At 40.8% G+C, this 22,671-nt stretch overlaps 1 protein-coding gene across 1 annotated transcript in view; it reads left to right on the top strand.

Annotated features, from left to right (window-relative positions):
* The window catches only part of oprl1 (opiate receptor-like 1), an 87,844-nt gene that overhangs the window by 55,903 nt on the left and 9,270 nt on the right, over positions 1-22,671 (top strand). The window contains exons 3-5 of the mRNA XM_061058318.1: positions 1,402-1,489; positions 3,093-3,275; positions 5,111-5,201. Of these exons, the coding sequence (XP_060914301.1) occupies positions 1,402-1,489; positions 3,093-3,275; positions 5,111-5,201 (362 nt within the window). The remainder of the gene's footprint in view (positions 1-1,401; positions 1,490-3,092; positions 3,276-5,110; positions 5,202-22,671) is intronic.

Genomic DNA, 22,671 nt, shown 5'->3' with positions numbered 1-22,671 from the left:
GCGTGCCGTCATTGGCTGAAGGAAACACACCAGCTGCAGGTTTACGACGCTCTAAACCAAAACAAAGCAGAACAGTAAAATCCAGTCAGAGGACAGAGTCTCTGCAGACACAGTCACCACCACTGACGTCATCTTTGAAAAAGACTTAATCTAGGTCTATAAAATAGAATAATGCTGTCCTTCCATCCTGAGACGTTTTTAAAGTGATTCCAAATTCCCGAAGTCAGAATTAAATCATGAGAGTTTTCTGAGAGCTGGCGCCAGATCCTGTCATCTCGGTCATCATAGAATTCAATCTGAGCTATTTGAAGGTCTTTTTTTCGTCTTGGTGTGGCAATGAAACCAAACATGTCTCAGCTTTTTTTGTATGTTTTTTTTGTGTTGTTCAATGATGTGACCATTGTGAACAACCAGTAGGAGTGGTCTCTCCAGCATCAAATAGGAAGTTGCAAAGTTTTTATAAACCAGGCCAGGAGGGGAAGGAACGTGCCGATCTCCTGGATTGTGTAAAAGGAGGTAAAAAGTTGGTGGAGTTGTGGAGAGGGAGCCTTTCCTGACGTGTTCTCCACTTTGTACCACGACAGAGTGGAGCCGGAGAAAAAAAGTTGGGCGGAAAAGTGCTGCAGACCGCGAAATCCCCCGTGGACATCCCTGCTTCTAGCCGGGAATATGAACTCAACCCACAGCGTTTCTCTGTCACTGTTCAAAAACCATCTTCAGATTCCACAAATGGATGCGATTTGTTCGAACCTGAACCGGCTCAGATGCAAAATCCTCCAAAAGAAGAGATTGCAAATTTTTCCCAATTCCCGAGCTAGCTGATTGAGCTTCTGTCTGCACGATTCTATATGTGACTGTTCATCTTTTTACAGATTGTATGCTGGATATATGACACCTCAGACCAGGAAGTGAAAGTCTTCCCTTTCAGCTACATGAACACAACAGGCTGCAGTAATAATACGACTGAGAAATTATCCTGAAATCTTGAGGTTTACCTCCATACATGTAGACAAATCCAAGCTATAAGATTAGCTTTAAAACCATTTGAAACGTTCTGTTAGCACTGCCAGGCTCAGTGGTTTGATTCCAAGTGTCTCCATTACTGTTAACAACAGCCCAACTCGTGCTGCTGCAAAGTGCTTTGCACAAAAGCATGCAGCTTATCTCCTCCTGAGCAAGCAGACACCTTCTGCATCCTAATGAAACGATGCACCTGTACCACCACACTGAGGGTCTCTGCTTGTTATGCACACTGTACATCTCGATGCTTGATTTAGGTGGTTAAGGTGTGTGTGTGTGTGTGTGTGTGTGTGTGTGTGTGTGTGATCTACAGTGCAATGAGCTCTCCGTCTCATCATTTCACTAATCTTTTCTGCTTTCTTGTGCTTCTTCTCTCCTCAGATACACCAAGATGAAAACAGCCACCAACATCTACATCTTCAACCTGGCGCTGGCTGACTCTTTGTTTCTGGCTACTTTACCCTTCCAGGTACGACTTCATAAACCACCTATACAAATGTCCAACAGATTATTAGATCCTCCCTGGACTTTTATCACTTTGTTTCCTGGACTATTCTGAAGGCAAATCAGTGTCCATAAGGATGCATTCATAATTTGATTTCCTTCGAGCTTGCAGTGCTTTAAATTCTTTTTTGGGGAGTTTTATTTAAATTACAAAAGGAGCGACTGCATGTTCTGCAACACTTCAGTCCATCTATTTAAGTCGAGGGATGTTTTCTGTCTTTACTTATGCTTATTAAAGCCAGTAGGTTTTAATGGATTTAATGCAAAATGAAATGTCACCTTACTGTCAGACTAAAGCAGTGTTCTTACAGTACATGCACTCCTGAAAATATCTAGAGAATATCAGGAGGACTGCCCTCTGAAGTCCTCCTCATCTGGCTGTTCACACATGCACCTCACATCACTCAAGAAAAAGTTTACCGGTAATTTAATTAATATTGATGAAAAGGTAAAAAATGTGCAAAATACTGATTTGTCTTGACATATGCTGATTTCAACATTTACTACAGAAACCCTGCATCTCCCAGAAAGTTAGAAAGTTTTATGTCTTATAAGTGGTAGTCCAATAAGGAGAAGAAAAATGTATTTTTGTATCCTTCAGCTAACCACATGACTGAGATTCCTCTGGTACTTGATCATAAAGGACACTACACTGATCACGCCTGTTGTAGATGTAGCCTCATTCAAATCAAACAAGTAATGATTTTTGTGGGGGGGTCTCCTGCTGTGTTGGGCACTTTACTGAAAATAATGAACTAGTCACAGTTAGTATGTAACTACAATTCAAAAGTTACTAAGTTACTAATTGAGTTACCGCTTTATTAAAGTAACTAGTTACTTGGGAAAGCTTGGAGCTGCGACAACTCGCACATTGAAAATAACCGATTAGATCTCTAGAGGCGACAGACTCAACATGATATGAAGCCAACAACACACCTGTCTATCAGTCTTTAGTCCAGCTTACAGATCGAGGAGCAGGCACTGTTTTAAATCAAGCTAGCTGTTGGAGTGGAGTGTCTGCTCCTTGGTCTGCCGAGCTAACGCTAGCTGCACCCGGCTCTCTAGAAGCGTGTTGTTGTTGTTTTTAGCTCAATGCGTCGTTCTTGTGAGAGAAGTTTTCCTTCCACATAGACGACAACAATTCTAGTTGTTTAACTCGAGCAGGGGAAAATAACGTCAGTGTTTCTGAGACAGAACGCTAACGGCTAATTGATTTTTTTTGTGTTTTTGTGTTTACTGTGCGCAACGTTCTTTCTCTAAGGATGCTATCTTGATGACATTAGCGTAACCTCGCCTGATTTTCTCCCCCTTTGTGTTAAAAAATCTGAGTGGAACACAAGTTTTGCTCTCTTGAAACCACCTGAATGTTAAAAGGTTTCAAGTTTTTAGTCAGGTGATTGCGGTTTCATGGATTCATGGTTTCATGCTTCCCTGCGCTGACTTTCTAACTCACAACTTTACTGAACATTTTGACTTTCCAAAGTCATACTTCTGAGGAGATTTCCCTTCTGTGTTCCGCCTGCAGCTGTACCTCTTTTGCTCACTCTTGCATTGCTGCCTGTCCGCAGGGCACCGACGTGTTCCTGGGATTCTGGCCATTTGGGAACGCTCTGTGCAAGGCGGTGGTGTCTATCGACTACTACAACATGTTCACCAGCACCTTCACCCTGACGGTGATGAGTATGGACAGGTATGTGGCCGTCTGCCACCCTGTCAAAGCTCTGGACATGAGGACTCCGCACAAGGCCAAGGTAAAAAGCCTTTTTTTCATTTCAGAATGACATTTTCCACCTTTTCAGAAACCCATCACACCTTTCTTTCCCACCCTGAAACGATCCAGGTGAAAGATGTTGACTTCAGATCGGGATGCTTCAGACCTTTATGTCACTTCATGAATCCTTGAATCACACTTTTTGTGCGCCGGTGTCAAGCTGGGAAGCAGAAGGAAGTTCATCAATCGAAAACAATTTATAAAGTTAGGCAGTGTAGTTGTAAACACAGATGTGATGATGATGACGTCGTCGAGCTGTCTGTTTGTCTTCATATCTCCTTATCAGTCCATGTTTAAAGAGTACTTCTAGTCTTTACATTACGACTGCAAAGCAAAGCAGACGAGTAATAAAGTATGAGCTTACATAACCATATAACTATAAAAAATGAAGCCAATGCTGAAGTGTAAAATCCTGCAGTTCGTCGAGTGTCCACTAGAGGCTGGCTCCAGGAACACCAGAAGTCACATTCATAACACAGCCGAAAAAAAGCTGTTTTTACAGCATAAATTAACATGTTTTGACAGCCTTGTGCAAAAAACAAAATAGGTCTGATTAGTTATTGTCATCACTGGCACAAACTGTACAGAGGATGCATTTTTAAAAAACTGCTCTGTTTTGATTCTCTGAACGATACGTGTTGTCCATAGTTAGGTGCATAGATGCGATGTAACGGTTCATCAAGAGGTTTAAAACCCGCCTCAGCTCCAGCTCTCAGCCTGTCGTTAGGTTGACTGAAAGTTAGACTGAGACAGCATTTCCAACATGGCGGCTGCTGCTGATGAGCCTCCAGCGCCCCCTGCAGGAACAGATGGCTGACGTCACTCAGGCTTTGTAAATTCATATTTGAAGTCTATGATCAATGATCGGATAGCTGGAGTCCCAAGACCAGGGAGTTCCCACAGTGATGACAGATTTACTCGGACAGCGCAACATAAGGCGATGTATGTGGTATAAAACCGTATAAATGCATCAACTAACACATAAGCTCATTGTTCCCAGCGGTCAAAACTACGTTGTTTTATTCTGAAAAAAAACCGGATGTTTTATTGTTGTTTCGTTGTCAGACTTCCTGTCCGGCTCGATCGGCTCTGTGGTAAATAAATGCTCCATGCTCCGGCATCCGTAAAAAACAGAAGCCTTGTGTTGCTTCTGCAAGACAATAAAACTGTTTCACCATGTTGCATGATCAGAAAGTCTGGCTGTAAATGGAGGCATTAGAATCAAACAAAAAGGTCGTAAACCATTTCGGCAATTCCTTCCACCAGCTTTGACGGGTAACCCAGTCTGTCCTGTGATGACATCTTTAAAAAAGCAGCTAAGTTGCTGTTCAAGCACTGAGCTAAATACGACTGAATGAAGACAAACACAACAGCTGGTGATCGTCTGGGATTTTGACAGTTTTCTGCTCAGAATTTCTCATCTCGGTGATCCTTCTGAGATTTCTGTTGCGTAACAATGTGAGGAAACTCGACTTCAAAGAGCATCTGCACCAGTTTTCACACATCAAAGTGTGTGTGTGCAGGTCTCGGGGAGTAGAGTGAGTCTGAGTGTCTGAAAAGTTGTATGAAGTTGTTTTTTTTTAAAGCTCTGTAGGAAGATATTTCATGCAGTGTTTGCCAGGGGCTCGACTCGAGATGAACGTTATACAACTATTTTTGTAGCTTCTTCCATAAACAGCCATAAGCACATGAGCCATGTATTAAGGGTTGGGCGGAAGTGGGGACAGATTTTTATTAGAATATACCATATAATGCAACTGCTGTGTTTCTGTGTGAGCTGAAAGGTAATCCACCCTCATGTCATGGTTTTCTCAGGTGGTGAACATTTGCGTGTGGGTGCTGGCCTCAGCCTTTGGGGTTCCTGCAATGGTCCTGGGAAATCTGGAGGAGGAACAAGAGCATAACAGTAGGTCACACACACACACACACACACACACACACACACACACCTGCTGTATGAAAAGTGGCACATCGGACTCAACATGATGCTGGTCGTTGTGACCTCTCACTCAACATGTGGATGAAAAGCCGAGAAAGACTTCCAGCTCTCATCACATTAATAAAGTAGTGACATAACAGTGTGAGTCACTCGCTGTTATGTTCTGGTTATAAAAAGCAGGATTAGTTCGAGTGGGCCCTGCTGAAGATTGAATGTAATCATAATTATGTTGCACAAAGAGAAACAGGCTTTATTGAATAATACCTGTTCAGATGAAGCATGCAGATTTCTAATGTGCACAGATGATGTTAAAACAGAACTTCTTTAGAGCGTACTGTACTCTGCTGACTTGTGGTGGAAGATAATGATGCATTTAGAATATTTCTCTAATTAACAAGATGGACGAGTGCAAGTCAAATGTTTGTTACTAATAATTAGTGTTGTAGTCAAGACCACACTGACCGAGACCGAGACATACCCAGGACCGGAGTGCTCCAAGACCAAGACAAGACCAAGACATTTAGGGATCGAAGTCGTGTCAAGACCAAGACCTAGACCAAGACTAAGACAGGGGTAGACCAAGACAAGACCAAGACATTTAGGGATCGAGACCGAGTCATGACCAAGACCTAGACCAAGACCAAGACAGGGGGAGACCAAGACAAGACCAAGACATTCAAGGATCGAGACAGAGACAAGACCAAGACCTAGACCAAAACCAAGACAGGGGGAGACCAAGACAAGACCAAGACATTTAGGGATCGAGACCGAGTTTGACACCGGGAAGTTTGCGGCTGTAACCGGGGGATAAAAATGAAACTATGAATGAATTGAAGTCCTTCTGATCACAGTAATGACATGGAAAAAATAGTCCATCAGTGGTGGTCTTGATTTAATATCCAGAGTCTGAGACCAAGACAAGACCGATTAGAAATGCTTTGGATTCTGAGACGATACGGAGACCTTTAAAAAGTGGTCTGGAGACCGGTCTTGAGGCCGATTTGGATCTACAACACTACTACTAATGTCTTCACATGTCATGCTGCATTGAGACATTTGATGTATAGATAAATGTTAAATCTTCATGTCTCTTATTGAGCCCAGACACAAGGTATTCCTCATGTTTCTAAGAACTCTGGTGCAAATGTGTCTTTGTATTTTAATGACTGAGAACTTATGAACTGTAGTGATTTCATCCCTTTGCTTATGTCCTGTATTTATATTTCCTATATGATGATCTAGACCTATGGGTCTGATATAAAGTTAAAACAGAAATAGGGGGGGGGGGGGGTCTTCATAAGTGGAGAGCATGGGAACTTAAATTAGAACAAGGCTTATCACATTTTAATTATTCCATAAATAATAATGGAGAACTGGCCTCCAGGTTTCCATGTTTCAGTTATGTAAGGCTTTGTTTGCATCCCATGTGAGTGGATAGAACATTGTGTCTGATATATAAAGAATGATGTTGAGCTGCAGCAGGCAGAGGCTGCGCTCAGTTGGTAGAGTCGTTCGTCTCTGAATTGGAAAGGTTAGGGATTCGATCCCCGGCTCCTGCAGCAACATGTCCGATTTGTCCTTGGGCATAACACTTAACCCTGGATTGTTCCTGCTGCTTCGACGGTGTTACTTCTGATGGTTGTAATCTGTGTAAGGAACTTTTATGTGTCAATATCTGTCAACAGATATTTTTGGATACTGATGTTGAACCGATGCATCCCTTTTTTTATGCTGGATGATGGATTTATGATGGATGGTGGATTAAGTCTTTATATGCGATTTTTCACACTTAAATGTAGAAATCAAGTATATCCTCTGAAAATAACTCTGTGAGTCATGACTGTCTACAATGGGTGTAACACCCGAGTCCCACTGTCTGTGATGCTTTCCGAGTTTTCCGAGTCCTATCTTCACTTTGTTTACATCGCCGGAACGTCCGGCCGGCTCATCACCTCGCGTATAAAAGTTGTTTAATTGAGGGACTAGAGAAAAGAAGAATAACATACTGTACTCACTGATTAACTGTGTTTCTGGATCACGGTAATTTCAGGTAAATTTACATGCAGTGTGAAGATACGAGCATAATAAAGATCGCTAGCATTAGCATGCTAACACAACAATGCAGCGCAAGTTGTTTTGGTTTCATGCTGGTGCTCAAGGGCGACATCTACTGGATCAAAAAATAACATAAAGCCTTTAATTCTAGTATCGTGTTTGATACAGCATTAGATAGTGTGAAGCTGCTGCAACATGAACGAGCTCATCAAAAAGAAGGTTCATTTTCATCTTCATAGGTCGTCTAACGGTTTTATTAAAAAAGTTCGCTCCTCTGTAACAGTTTATCATTCATCGTGATTCAGCGGGCAAAGTGATTAGTGATCCGTCTGACTCTTAGAGATAATATTAAAAGCCTTGATTCATCGGACATGCGACTCAATTCTGTTCTGAGTGGAACATCTGTTGGTAAATCGTGCTCAGACAAAAGCTTCACAGACTGGACTTCCATTAATGCATGAATTAACATCTGATACACAAAGACATTTAAATCAATTAAGTCTAGAGCTGTTTCACTTATGCATTATATTATATACTATTCAAATATCTAGATCATTTCAGGAGGATTGCACCTGAGGTTCTCCAGAGGGGGACTATCCACCAGACTGTCAGACAGGTGGGGGGGGGAATCTCCTGAGGTAATACATGATGATACTTTGTTTTTATTATTTCTCTATAGAAAAATATGGATAAACGTAAACAATGTTGAGATATGAGTTTTGGTCTCTATCGCCCAGCCGTAACTCATGTGGGTCGGTTTAGAGAATAAGAACATGCAGTGTATTAGGTCGGGAGAATGACAAAGAGTTGTATGAAAGAGCTACAGAGGTATTTGAATTAACACCAAATGGATTTTTTACCATAGGCAAAAGTGAACCAAACAGTTGGAAAAGTTTACTCTTGTTGCAGTTTCTCTCTCTCTCTCTCTCTGTCTCTCTCTCTGTCTCTCTCTCTCTGTCTCTCTCTCTCTTTCTCTCTCTCTCTCTCTCTCTGATGCCTGATAACACCTGATAGATAACCCCAGCTTCAGTCTGAGTCTGAAATAGACCTGTTTCATTTCTCTTCCTATATCTGCTTATCAGTTTCTGCTGAGTGGATCCAGCTGGGTCCTTTGTCTTTGTGTGTCATCATCTCTCCCAGGCTTTCACATATTTTTGTAATACACACACACAAACACACTCGTGGATTTATGGTAGCATATTACAGGAAAAGTATTGCAGTGCAACAAATTTTACTCTATGCATACTAAATTGTGTGTGTGTGAGTGTTTCACAGCAATGCCTTATAGGATTATGAGCTTGTGTGTGTGATGTGATCATGCTGGCAGGCCAGGACATCGTGACAAACTTTCTGTTTTAAGTTTACAGCTCACAGATGGCAGCTCCTCTCCTAAAATGGCCAAAATGAGACTCTGCCATTTCTACGGTAACCTTAACAGGTCCTTGTACAAGGTCTATACAAACCCAAAGCAAAAATAACTAGATAAACTTTTTTTAGCCTCCTTGTTCCAAAGATTGTGGTAAAACATATTTTGTCCTCGATTAAATTGGTTCTGCATCGGCCTTTAATGTTTCAGTATCTAGTCCTGTCTGTTCTCTCAAGTGAATCATTTCTCAGCACTTTTTATACATTTATATTAATAACTGTCTGTTAATAAAAATCTTGAGCAGATACAGGCTGGACATCTTTTTATGATGATACAAAAAAGAAATCTTCCCACCAAATGGTTGAACTAACAGTGAAACTAGAAGGCTGATCTTTACTGGTCTATTTAATACCCTCACTGTACTCAAAGAGATTTTGATGTTTTTTTCAATCACTTACTGCAGGAGAGGGATAACCGAAAAGGTTATACTTCATCATGTCATGTGGACTTAAACAAAGGAAATGTAAAAAGGAAGGCGTAAATGTCAGTGTGTGCTTGCTTGCAGCTGCATCATGTACAGTAAAATGTTGCTTTAATAAAAGAAATAGATTGACGGGGTGCTACCAGTTTGTTTCAACACTTTACAAAATAAGAGTTGCTGCAATTTCCAAACACTCCAAACTGCCTTAGTATTATCCCTGGAATATTTTTCTGCCATCAGTTCTGATGCGCTAGGTTCATGGAGTTCACATTTGAAAGTATTTAAACATTTAACCAAAGTAGAAGCCTAGTTCTCCATCGCACCAATTTCTTGGGATACCTCAGGGTGCTATCCTGGGTCCCTTTAACTTCATCTGACTGTTATATTATGTTAGTCATTCTGCTGCAAAGTTAGAAACCTTCTATTGAGCTAATTTAATTCAGAAATTTAAATCTTAATTCGTGAGGTAATATATTAATCAGCTCCAATCCCAAGACCTCGTGGCTTGAAACCACATCGAGCTTCCCTCTTTTCTAAGCAAGAAAGAATTTCTTGCAGAACTCTGTTACCTGTCTGCAAACACGCTCAAGGAGAGATAATCTTGTTATTCCAATCCTTCTTGCCCTTCACTGATTGCCTGTCAATTTCAGAATTGATTTTTCTACCATTTCTTCAAAAGCTTGCATGGTCAGGTTCGTGCTTGTCAGTGCATTGATTTTACCCTCCGAGTCCGACCAGCACCTGGGAGATATCCTTGATGTTTGCTAAAGAAGTCAATGATCTCTTTTTAATCCATCCTAAAAGCCAATTTAGAATCTGTTGCAACACATTTATGTTTATATGTACAGAACTCAATTTGTAATATTCTTTGTAGACGTAAATAAGTCAATATTGAATAAATGAAAGATGATTTTGAAGTGCACAGAGGAAGGAAAACAACCATTATGTCTTTTATATTCAAGTCGATGCTAAGCAGGAAGAAAATTACAAGACACAGTAAGTGAGGGCGTTTTTGTCCACACATAACACACCTATTATCAGGACTATTTTGCAGTTTAATGGAGTAGTATGTTGTAGCCAGCAGGCAAACGGGAGGTCTAGTGGTAAGATATCGATCCAGTCTCAGCCTGCAGCTAAAGGCTTATCCTATAATCGTTTTTATTAGTCTACTCTACAGCACAGCTACATGTGCACCAGGCTCTCTCTCTCTCTCTCTCTCTCTCTCTCTGCTCTACTGCCTTTTCCTATTTATCTCCTGTATGCACACTCCTTCCCTCCTTTCCTACTTCTCCATGAATGTCATTTATGTCTCTTTAGTGCATGTTTATCCTCATCGCTTTGATCGGATTTGTATCAGTGCCATCCCTGTTTCTTAATCAAAGGACTTATCACTTTTCATCAAACATTTAACATTAGTCATAACAGTCTTGGTTGCTAATTGTCATTGTAATCTCTTTAATGTCAATTGCATCTGTTTATCAATCCCCTCATTTCATTTTTTGCACAATTCTCAACACGTTCATTCCTCCTCTAATCTCATTCCCACCTCAGTCCCTCAGGTGTGCTGCATTTGATGAAAAAAAACGTCATCCTCTTTCCCTCCTTTTTCATTTCCTTTATTTTTGTTGCCATCTTCTCTTTTCAGTCATTAAGGTTGATTTCTCCCCTGTAGCTCGTTTGTTTTGTTCGGATTGAGATGATAAAATTATTCATTATTGCAGTTTTTCCCTGGGGTATTTTGTGCTCATGCTGTAGCATCATAAAGCTGGCCAAAGCTCACACCAACGCAGGGCTGTCCGTTCACCACTACTGAACGTCACAGCCTCCTTTTCCCTCTGCGTAGGTAAACATAATGCCATGCGTACTGGACACTGTGTGTGTTGGGATAGCTCAAAGATGGTAAGAAACATTTCTAGTTAGCCTACAGACAAAATGAGTCATGGGTTGACTTGAGCAGCCAAGAGGTCAAACGCCTCATCGACATTTGGGCAGATGAGCATATTTGCCAAACGTCTAACGCTGCTCACAAAAATAAAGAAGATAACAAAGGTGTGAGTCAGCTCATAAACTAGAGGGGCTTTTGTGTGAAGGCACAAAAAAACAACAACACCAATATGTAAAGGTACCAAACCAGCTCGGCAGAAGTCGAGGTTCTAGTGGACTAGTGTCAATTTGAACTTCTTAATTTCATTTGCATTTCTTCCACATTCTCTGGATTATATTTATTTTCTGTCTCTTTGAGACTTATTTGCTGTTTATCATTTTTTGTCCTTGGTTCATTATCCTTTGATTCACATTCCGCTCAATTCATCACCACACTCAGTCTTTGTCATTAGGCTTCATCATCCTACATATTCTTCTTTCTTATTCTCTAAGTTACCCTCATTTCTTTGCATGACCTTCCTCTACATCTTTTATTAACTCACTTATCTCTATTATCTTTTCATCTTTCAACTTTACTCTGATTCAGATCTTTTCCTCCCCCACAATTTACTCAGCCATTCCCTTTTTACTTCTTTACATCTCCCCTCTTTCTGGCTTCCCTACACATGTATAATTTGTTGTTTCCGTCCTGCAGCCTGTGTTTGTTTATCACGTGTGTTCTGAAGTGGCTGCTAGCTGTACGGCAAATTGACATTCAGTGATGGTAGAGGATCACTCCACTCGGCTTCTACCCCTCTCCTCTCCTCTGAACAAACAGAGAGGGGACAAAGTGGATTCATAACCTGACAGCTGCAGGGAAAGTCAATGGCACGCCGCTCTCAGTAATTGGGGTCAAAAGCCTTGCCCAAGGACACAGTGGCAGGAAGGAGGCTATAATCATCTGGCACCCTGTCGTCACTAATGGATGGGCTGACTAATCCTTCTAAAAGACTTGTAGGAAGTGTGTCAGAGTTGGTTTCATGGCAGCAGTTCTGTGCGGTTGCAGAGTTGTCTGTCAGAGCTGCAGAAAACAACATTGATATCAATCAATCAGATACAGTAGCTCTAGTGTGACACAGTCAAAACAGAAACTGCATTTTATTCATGTTATTTATTACATTGTAATCTAACATTTGTGTATTTTCAGCTATTTATATATGCTGCTACTGGGTTCATATTTTCAACTGATTTCATGATATCTCATATTACTGCTATGCCGATGATACTCTGATCTACTTTTCTGCAAAACCAATAAACTTGAATCAATTATCTTCTCTTCATAAGAGACTGTTTTAGTCTCTGTCTGGGTCATCTTAACCCAGACAAAATTAAAATACTTTGACTTGGGCCTGATCATTTCACAACAGCAGTTGAACAGTTTATTGGCTCTCTTCAATCAAACACCAAACCAAACCCTATGAATCTTAGAATCATCTTTGACTTACACATGACCTTTGACCCTAACACCACTAAGCTTGTACAGTCCTGTTTCCTGCAACCAAGAAATATCTAAAAATCAGAATAATGCTCTCCCCCCTTCAGAGCTCTAAAAACGAATACACACTTTTGTCTTCTCCCGTTTAGACTACTTTAACTCTCTCAGCCAATCAGCACCAAACCGTTCACAGTTAGTCCAAAATGCAGCATGGGAAACCAGCCGTTGTTCCCAAATTATTTTCCATTCTTTCCTTCCTTCATTGGCTTCTAGTAAAAATCAAAATCAACTACAAAATCCTGTTACTAACATACCAGTCAGATTTTTATGATCATACAAATATTAAACATTTGATTAATTATAAAACAAAATATTGTAATGTAAACCCAAAAATATTATTCAACTATAGTTTTAAATTGAGTGCAATAACCGTTCAGTTTGCCCGAGCCGGTCAGAACTCAAATGTCCCTAAGAGTGCTTTTGAGTTGTTTCTGTTCTTACCTAAGAACAAATCCCAAAGAAGAAAACACACCGGTTAATCTGAGAATCTTCTTGAAAAGATTGTAAATAGGATTTAAGAACAAATCTGTTCCTAAGAATGGTTGGTGGACGAGGCCCATTGTTCAAGGCATTAAGCAAAAAAGGGATCAACATTTATAAACACCCTGATTTACATTCTCCACCAATCAGGAGGAAGGATGACTGCCCGGCCATATGAACACTCATGAGTTTATTCAAAAGGCCTGGATTATAAACGTATGGTGCCCTTTATATGATAATGTTGAATGACATGATTTGAGATTGGATGTCAGAACTCATTCCTCGGTGTACCCTCTGCTGTTATTTTTAAACTTTAATGAATGAGTAATCACAGAAGCAAATGGATATGCTAATGAAAGGTCATAATGGTAACAATGCATGATTAAAGCTGACACGGTCCATCATCTATGAGGCTGTGGTATATCTCCAATTAGCAAGCTATTGGAAAAACAGTTATCCATAAGAGCTTGAAGAGGTGGCGTGTCACACATGAATTACTCAGGAGAATTCTTAATTGGATTGGTGGATTTTTACTTTCAGATTTACATTTTTTTAAAAGTTCCCCCCTTATGATGAACCCCATTTTAAAACTCACACATAGTGTTCCAATGCTGGATGTTCATACTAAATGTGGGCAAAGTTGTAGCTCATGAGGTAAACATTTGCTGGAGTAATCTCAGGATGAGTCTGCAGAGGGCGCTAAACGGCTTGTTCTGCAAATCAAGCAGTAGTCCCCTGTTATGAAAACCATGAAAACTGTTACCTGGGCTCTCTTCTCCCAGCACTGGGGAGCAGCCATCCTCTGGCAGCCCTGCAGCGTTCTGCCCTCAAGAAGGCTTCCAGAGATCTGGCCAATCAGAAGAAAGTTGGCGCGTACGGAGGGGCGCCTTAAAGAGACAGCAGCTAAAACAAACCGTTCAGGCAGAGGTTGAAATGAAGGTTTTTACCGACGCCAGTCTCAAATAATCAAGGAGTAACTTTATGAGCTGCTAATCATGCTAAGCTACTCTATAGGTTTCACAGACTGACTACTGCTGTAGACAAGACCACACTAACCGAGACCAAGACATACCAGAGACTGGAGTGACCGAGAAAAGACCGAGACATTTAGGGATCAAGACCAAGTCAAGACCAAGACCAAGACCATACATATCACTGAAAAATCCTCATCTTGTGTGCAGGGGGGCATGTCACTCACTTAGACCGTAGCACCAAGTTATTTGTTGTTTTAGAAAGGGGAGTTTTTCCTCAGAATCCAAGTAATGATGTGGAAAAATAGCCTGTCAGTGTTGGTCTTGACCGGCCTTGATTTAAAATCTGGAGTCCGGTTCACTGAACCTCTTCAAGCAGCTGAAAAGAAGCAGGACATTTGAAGCCTTTCATTTTTAGATCTGCCATCACACACATCTGTCCACCTTGATGAAACAAAATAACCCAGAATACCCCCCTCACATCTCACCAATGACTCAGTATTTCACAGCCTCACAGCCTCCTTTCACACTTTTAAAAATCAATGTCCATGTTTAAATTCTTGGAGTGCATTACAGTGTCAGTTGCTACTGTGTCACATTTCAGGATATGATGTAACCCTGGTCAATGTGAAACACAGTGCAATGACTGAAATAGTGTCAGATTGATGAAATCATAAAACAGCTTCCTGCAACTCGTTTGCACTTGGTTGTCAGACTTCAACAAAAATAGCAGGTTGAGTTAAATGACCTTGAGGCAAGACTTCCACGACTGTGCCGGGTTTACAAGCAAACGTAAACGACGCAAATGGCCATGTCCCCATTTTAGGGCTGCACCCTTCGAGGTGCGCATTTGAAGGTTAATTACATCACAGCGGTGCGTCAAGGCTTGTGCAATTTAGAAGGTCCTTCATATTTGGCCGCCAAGTGTAGCTTTTATTTCTGCGGCCGACGAAGGATCCATCGGGTGCATCCTTAATAACCCAACATATTTTTGTATTTATAGTCAAAGTGTGATGGTAAAACTATAAATTGGCATACAGCACATATACAGACTAGGCATGAGTTCATAAAAGGAAACAATTCAGAACAAAATGGAGGTATACAAATAATTTAGGTAAAATGAATAGAAAGTCTAAATCAGGAATCAAGATATTCTACAATTCACTCAGCAGACTCTTTTATCCAAAGCGACGTACATCAGAGAGTAAGAACAACACAAGCAAGGATCTAGAAAAAAAGGAACAATGTCAGTAAGAGCAAACGATCAGCTTTGAGTCCGATTGGACACACAGGTGCTGACAGGAAGTGACCAGAGGCAAAGCACAACATTGAGGGCAGTTCTTGAGAGCTCTAATCAGTATAGAAACCATCTTATAAGTCGTCGTTATCAAACAAAAACCATCGTCATTACCATCATCATCATCAATAATATGGAGACCATCATCATTAAGTTAGTAGGTATTCATGAAAGAGCTGGGTCTTTAGCTTTTTCTTAAAGGTGCAGAGAGACGCTTTGTTATTAACAGATCTTCAAGTTTGTCATGAAGATCTGTGATGTGCATGGAAGGAGTTGGTGAAATGTTAGCATTGTCCTGAAACAGTCTCCAAAGTGCTTCCTTGATTGGTCAAATTAAATGGTAAAAAAAAAAAAGTGTAGTATTAAAAATACTCACGTGGTTTTATTGGTTTAGATTTTCCGTACTTCAGGATTTATAACAACCTGCCAGTGTCTGGTGTATTTGCACATCCTGGGAGCCCATAGTTGCGGGTAAATAAAAGTAACATAAATTGATTTATGCCAGAAAGCAACGTTCAGTGAATCCCCGTCTTCTGGTTGTTGTGCTCCGATGGTCCTTCACGCTCACTGACCGCAGGGCTCTGAAGAGCGAGACAAAGAGCATGTCTTTATTTTCATATTCATAAAAATATTTTTTACTTGAATACTGTAGTCCTTGATTATTATGATATAGGTCATTACATTGTGCTGGGTGGCGGGTAGATGTTTTAACCCAGCAGCCACAGTGACAGGAAGGTGAAAAAGTTAATTTCCAACCTTGCTGAATGTTAATGAAACATTAGAAAGAAAATGTTTAAATAAAAAGTAATAAAGTGTGATGGAAGGAAATTAATAAAAGGAGCCGCTCACACTGAGAAACACCATTTATAGAGAGTGTGTGTGTAGTGTAGTGTCTGTAGTTTTGTCCCTCCTTCCCAATCACATAAACCTTTTATGACAAGTGCTGTATAGCCTTGGGTGAGAAACACACACTTACATATGCACACACACACACACACACACACACACACACTCAGAAAACACAGAGAGTTGGCAGACATGCCCGTGGACACACAAATGTTTGGAGGACACAAACACATGGAACGAACGTACACGCACGTGTGTCAACTTGAGGAGATGTCTGAAAATGACTAGGCATAGGAAAACACACACACACACACACACACACACACACACACACACACACACACACACACACACACACACACACACACACACTGAAAGGGGTTACATAAATACACAGATTTGAATGTCCACTTGTCAGCTCCAGGATGTTTGCGCTGGTGTGGAAGCTGCCCATCGGACTCTGATGCAGACCAAACAACTGGACCGAGACACAGCTGGAGTCCTCAACGATACCCTGAATTGGAGGGTAACTCTCCCACATAATCAAAGCACTTCAGCCACAGCTGCTCTCAGCCCAAATCTGACACGATGAGGAGTCCTTTTTTTTTCACTTCTTAAAAGCATCGACGAGGGGAGAAACAAGAGGAGGCTGACAGGAAATCAAAAAATAGAGAGGAAGGGAAACGGACAATTTCTATAACTGTTGGAGAAAATTGCTATGTTTTTGTTAAGCCTGAAAAATACTGCAGAGAGAGAGAGAGAGAGAGAGAGAGAGAGAGAGAGAGGTGATAAAGTGGAGGAGCTGAGATTACTGGGTGGTGGTGAACTTGTTAAATGTTTATCTTTATGGAAAAGTCTCACAACATTTCAGCTTTAGTTATTTTATTATACACATAGAGGTTGTCTTGGAATGTAAATGAATATAAATAAAGCCTATTAGACGTCCTTATATGGCGAGTAATGGAGGCAGAGGCTTTCCGATAGAGTAGACGATGTCACCATAATCCAAAAGAGATAAAAAGACGGCCTCATTGATCCGTTTCCTGCTGATCGTTTGACTGCCCGTCTGTGGTTATTATGCAGTATGCCCGCCCCGCCTAAGCTGGTTAGCGGTCTTTGAATGCTGAAGTAAACAACAGCCGAGCTGACAGCAAACACAGCAACAGTGTAAACCATTCATTTTGAGTTTTCATGATTCTGAGAATCAAAAAAGATAATTTGTGGTTTCTTTGAGTGGTTTGATCTGATTAGGATCAGTTAGATTCTCTGACTTGGCGCTTTGCATTGTGGGAAACAGTACTCGAGGCAGACTGGTCTTAAGCATACTGTAGATTTTTCCAGGATCAGTACGACATCTGGGTGTTTTTAGCATACATATTGCATTTTAGCCAAATTAGGAAGTACAACTTGTATTGTAGGCAGTTTTGAAAACAGCCACAGTTTGGTGAGGGAAGCACACAGTCAGCGCTTTTCTGTTTGGAAAAAAAAAAACGAAAGGAATGTATTTTGTTTTTGGATTCTGTTTGAACCGAAAAATCCATTTTGAATCCGGTCGTGACCCCAAGAATCTGAATGTAATCAAATCATGTGATTTTGAAAGATTCCCACCCCCAGGGTTTCCTTGAAGTTTATTAGTTTCAGCTCAACAGCAGTTTATTTAGTCCTGCTTTATATCAGCACTGTACAGGAAAGGGAGCTTATTTGTTTTGGTTTGTAAATAACTGCTCCCATCTCATCACTCGTGATTTTGTGTTTGTGGAGAGAGTTTCTCCCAGTGACATTTTTTAGAACATCCATAGAATCTGGATTTTTGAACTCTTAAGAAAGTGAAGACCAATTCCTTTTAAACACAAAGCTTCTTTACCCTTCAGAGAGCTCCTCAGGTGTCAAACTGTGGGGAGGAGTGAGGAGGACTTTTAACAGGATGAAGAGTTTCTTAAAGCTGAGGACTGTCCGTCCAGTGTATGCCCAGTACCACTAAGGCTCAGTCCACATGTAGACGGGTATTTTTTAAACTTTGGCTTTCCTCCCCGGTTTGAAAAATAATCCTGTCCACACACACTCAGTTCTCAAAAACAACTCCACAATAATAAAGTGTGTGGATGTTCTGTATTTTAAATATCTTACACATACTGGTGTATAAAAGAAAAGCAGAAACCTGAGAAGGTTATGAGCAGCCTCATGTTCGACTTCAGAGACTTATTCACACTTTGAGATCCACTTCAGACTGAAGCTTTTGGCCTCTAGCAGTTCTCCTCTCTGTGTGCTCAGCTAACTTTGAAATCAAATAGAAAGGTGTTTTAGTTGTTATATAATCTGTCTTACACTTTAGTGCTTCTCTGACTGTGTTCATGCCTTTACTTTATTTCACTGCTTTGTACTTTGAAGGTAGATTCATCGTCTTATTAACAAAGCAAAGTAATGACATGTGACAACATTTCATTTCACATATCATTGCTTTAGTTGGCCACACAATTAAAATATATTAAATGCATTGACACCATGTAGACGATAATTACAGGTCTGCATGTGAAGAGTTTTTTTAATTTCCTGCTGTTGTGTTTTTCTTTCCTGAGGCTTTGAATGCCTTAAACTCTCACTGGTTGTAGAGGATGTTTTCGGCTCTGCGGCAACAGAGGTGGCTGGTTAACGAGCTCTCGTGTGGAGGTGGGAGGTCAGCAGAATCCAATCACTAAGAGACCACATCTATTGTCCAAAAGAAAGATATGAGGGGAGGAGAAGAAAGAGATGGTCACGACGGGTGATAGAGCGAAAGGAAAGGTAGAAGATATGAAACGGGAGGATGTTGTTTAGCTTTGATTGAAAAAGAGAAGAAAGGAAAGGGCAGAGGAGATTAGCACTAAGAGCAGGGAGAAAACAAAAGCAATAGCAGGAGAGAGCGAGGGGGGAAATTAGATATTATCTGCAGAGAATAAAGGTTAAAAAAAAAAGGAAAATCATAAGAAGGAGAGTGACCAAGACAAGGAGAAAGAAAGACCAGAGAAGAGACAGAAAAGGGGAGCTGCTGTCTGATGTCAGGAAAAACAAAGGGGAAAAAATGAAAAAAGTAAAGTAACTTGTGCATTCACACCTTAGCCGTTTAGTCGCTTGAAAAGAACTCTGGTGCACTTTTTCTGAGAGTTCGTTTGGTTTAGTTTGGGGTGGTGTTGTGTGAACGCTCAAATGAACTCTGGTGGGGTCCAAAGAACCAAACTCTGGTCCACTTAGGGTCGCTTTCACATACAAAGTTTTGGTGGACTCGGTGAGACATTGTTGCACTTTGCATTTGGTTTCGGTTTGCTTTCAGACTGCATTTTGTCAATCGCACCAAAAGCATGTCAAATGTCCCCGTAACCAAGCGTCACTAGTCGGGGCAGTAGCTGCATTCACGGGGTGTCGGACACGTCTAAAAAAATGAGTTTCCAAGTTGGAAAAGGTCCAGAAACGCCTGCTCAAGTCTGAACAACAAGACGGAAATTAAGAGTTGAAGAATTAGGTGCCTGACTTGCCGACATATTCCTCATCAACATGGAGGGAAAAATATCTTTAGTCAATGTTAAGGTACTTTTTAATAGGCTAATTCACGTATCAATGATTTGCTTCAAATATAACATGTAACAGAGACATTACACACATCTTCTTTGTTACAACATTCAGACTTTCTGAACTGAAAACACACACACACACTGAAGTCGGATGAATGACTTCCCAACTCAGAAACCGTGACCATCAGAGGGGTCTTGGTTCGGCTTCCAAGTGCACCAGAGTTTGGGTCGCCTTAGGTGAGAATGCATCCCGGACCAAACAAGAGAAGTGAACCAAACAGCAGTGCATTGTGGGTTGAATTTGGTCGTCTCTAAACGATGTCAAATAGGTTTAGGAAAAACGAAGACATTTTTTTTTTTGGAGAAGTAAATGAACTGAAAGTCTAGAAAGGGAGAATAAAAGTGAAAGAGACGAGCAGAGTAGGACAAAGACGAGACAAAAAAGATGATAATCAGAGACGTAAAAGAAATCAAGAAATGATAAAAATGTCTGGAGAGGGGCTGAGGACAAAAACAATTAAAATAAATAGAAGCAAAAATCAATTAATTGAAGGAAATGGATGGAACAAGGTGTAAAAAAAAACCGCTTCCCATCCAAGCTGGAGGAAAAAGAAAATATAAGTGGTAGGCAAAACGCAACCGAGGGGAAAGAAGTGATAAATGAGAGGGACCGAAGCAGAGGTGGAGAATCATCGACTGTGAAATGGAAACCAGAATAGGACACAGATTCCTGGTTAAAAAAAAAAGAGAGAGAGAGAGAAAGCAAAAAAGAAAATGAGAGAGGTTTGAGGAAAAGCAAAGCTGTGTTGGGGAGCAGAATCAGAAGATGAAATGTCAAACTTCTAGAGGTTAAATAATTTATTATGAAATAAAATATTATTCGTTGTAGCGACAAATCACAAACGTTCCTTTTTCCCCCACATGTTGTCTTGAACATGTTTGACCTTAAACCTTGAAATCCGGAGGGTTAATCAGGGCTAATTGTTGATACGATTTCACTGCATTTGAGAAATGAGTCGACTCTGCATCACATGGAAACAGAGGCAAGAGTAAGTCATCCACTGACATTTCAAAAGGTGAGATACTCTGAAAAAGCCGTTGAGTGATTGCTGCTAACGGTATCGTGCGATGGCAGCTTGACCTTTTTTTTTTTTTTTTTTTTTGCGGCAGAGAGGCTTTAATGGAGCAGCAATAAATTCAGTCTGAGATTTCCACCTATCAGACGTCAGCCTCTCACAGAGATGAGAGCTCAGCTATATAACCGCCCTTAGGTGCATGTGTTCAACGTGAACAAGTCAACATGTTTTCATGAATTAATGTGATGGGTGGGTCTTTAATATCTAGTAAAGTGTGTGTGTGTTGATGAAAGTGGCTGCTAAATTCTTCTAGCTTATTATATTATTATTCTATTATATTTTTGGGCTTTTTATTCCTTGTTTCAATTTAAATTGAATATAAATTATTGTCCCAGGGTGAAATTTGGATCGGGCATAAATGCAGAGACAACACATGAAATTTAAAAAAGTTAAAAGGTCACATATCCTCATTTTCAACAAGTTTGAATAAGTCTCAGAGCTCCCCAAAACATGTCTGTGAAGTTTCTTGTTCTAAACCCTACTTGAGCTTGTCTAGTTTAGTCTTCTGACTAACTTTTACACCACAGATCACCTCTACCCATTCACACACTGACGGCAGAGGCTGCCATGTTTAGTGTCTTGCCCTAAGGACACATTGAACATGTTGCTGCAGGAGCTGGGGATCAAACCCCCGACCATGCGGTTGAGAGACGACCGACTCTACCAACTGAGACACAGCCATGCTTATTCTAATTATCCAGATAGTTTCATAAAGTTTAACAATAAAAGAGCATGTTTTGAGGTGACTCTGATGTTCTCCTTGAATACAGCACCACTTATAAAAGTGTAAAGAAAGTATAAAGACACAAAAGAGGACTGACAGAAAGGCAATGAATTGAAAAGTTGCTCCCATGAAAAAAAAGAAAGAAAAGAAATTGGATCTATTGAAGATCAAGGCAGAAGCTGGATGAATGGAGCTAAAAAGTACCTCAACTTAAATGTGAGCGAGGAGACATTTAAGTCTGTCAAACAGATAGTCGTACTTTATGACTGGAGTGACCTTAAAGTGGCAGCCATGTGAAAATTCAACACACTACCTTTTTGTAAAGTGGCCATTTTCACTACACCATCTCTGTTCATTTAGAGTTTAAGTGCAGCTGTATAGAAGTACAGAGAGGCTGTAGTTAGTTTTAAGGTCTTGTTGTAGTGGTGTACATCAGTGGACAAACAAGCTGTTAACCCGTCTCTGAGCAGAAAAGAAACTAAGTCCTTTATAATAAATCAGCGTTCCCAAGGTTGGCTGTCAGAAATGTCCACACTGTTTGAAAAATAGGGGCTGAAGAAGACAGGGGAGAGGAGATGAAATGAAGGGTGAAATGAGAAGATGATCTACAGACCGGGTAGCTGTCCCACACGACTGTGATGTTGATCACACATCACACAATGTAACTGCTGGACGGGGGGGGGAAACGATGGAACTGTGACTCTGCTTTATTTTCTGGTTTTAACATTTTGACATGTTGTGGCAGACGGTGCTTTATGGACATCACAAGGAGGACTGACGATCTGTTTGTCCCATAGATGTAAACAGGTCGATGCCGCCTCCCGGCTTACCCAAATACTCTGTTGTACAAGTGTACCGTGTTTCTCTATGTAGACAAACCAGTGACATTTAAGGCCAACATATTAGTCTATCGTTAAGGCTATTTATGGAAGCGGATATATATGCAGCTGAAATTAGTTCCCTCCGGAGAGTGGCTGGGCTCAGCCATGGAAACAGGGTTAGATATTCAGGGGGAGCTCGGAGTAGAGCCGCTTCTCCTTCACATGGACTGGAGCCAGCTGAAGTGGTTCGAGTATCTGCTTCGAGTGCCTCCTGGACGCCTCCCTTTGGAGGTTTTC

This window comes from Labrus mixtus, chromosome 15 (assembly GCF_963584025.1).
Source record: "Labrus mixtus chromosome 15, fLabMix1.1, whole genome shotgun sequence".
NCBI lineage: Eukaryota > Metazoa > Chordata > Actinopteri > Labriformes > Labridae > Labrus > Labrus mixtus.
Note: the sequence above shows the minus strand (reverse complement) of the source record. Positions and strands in the feature narration are given on the sequence as shown.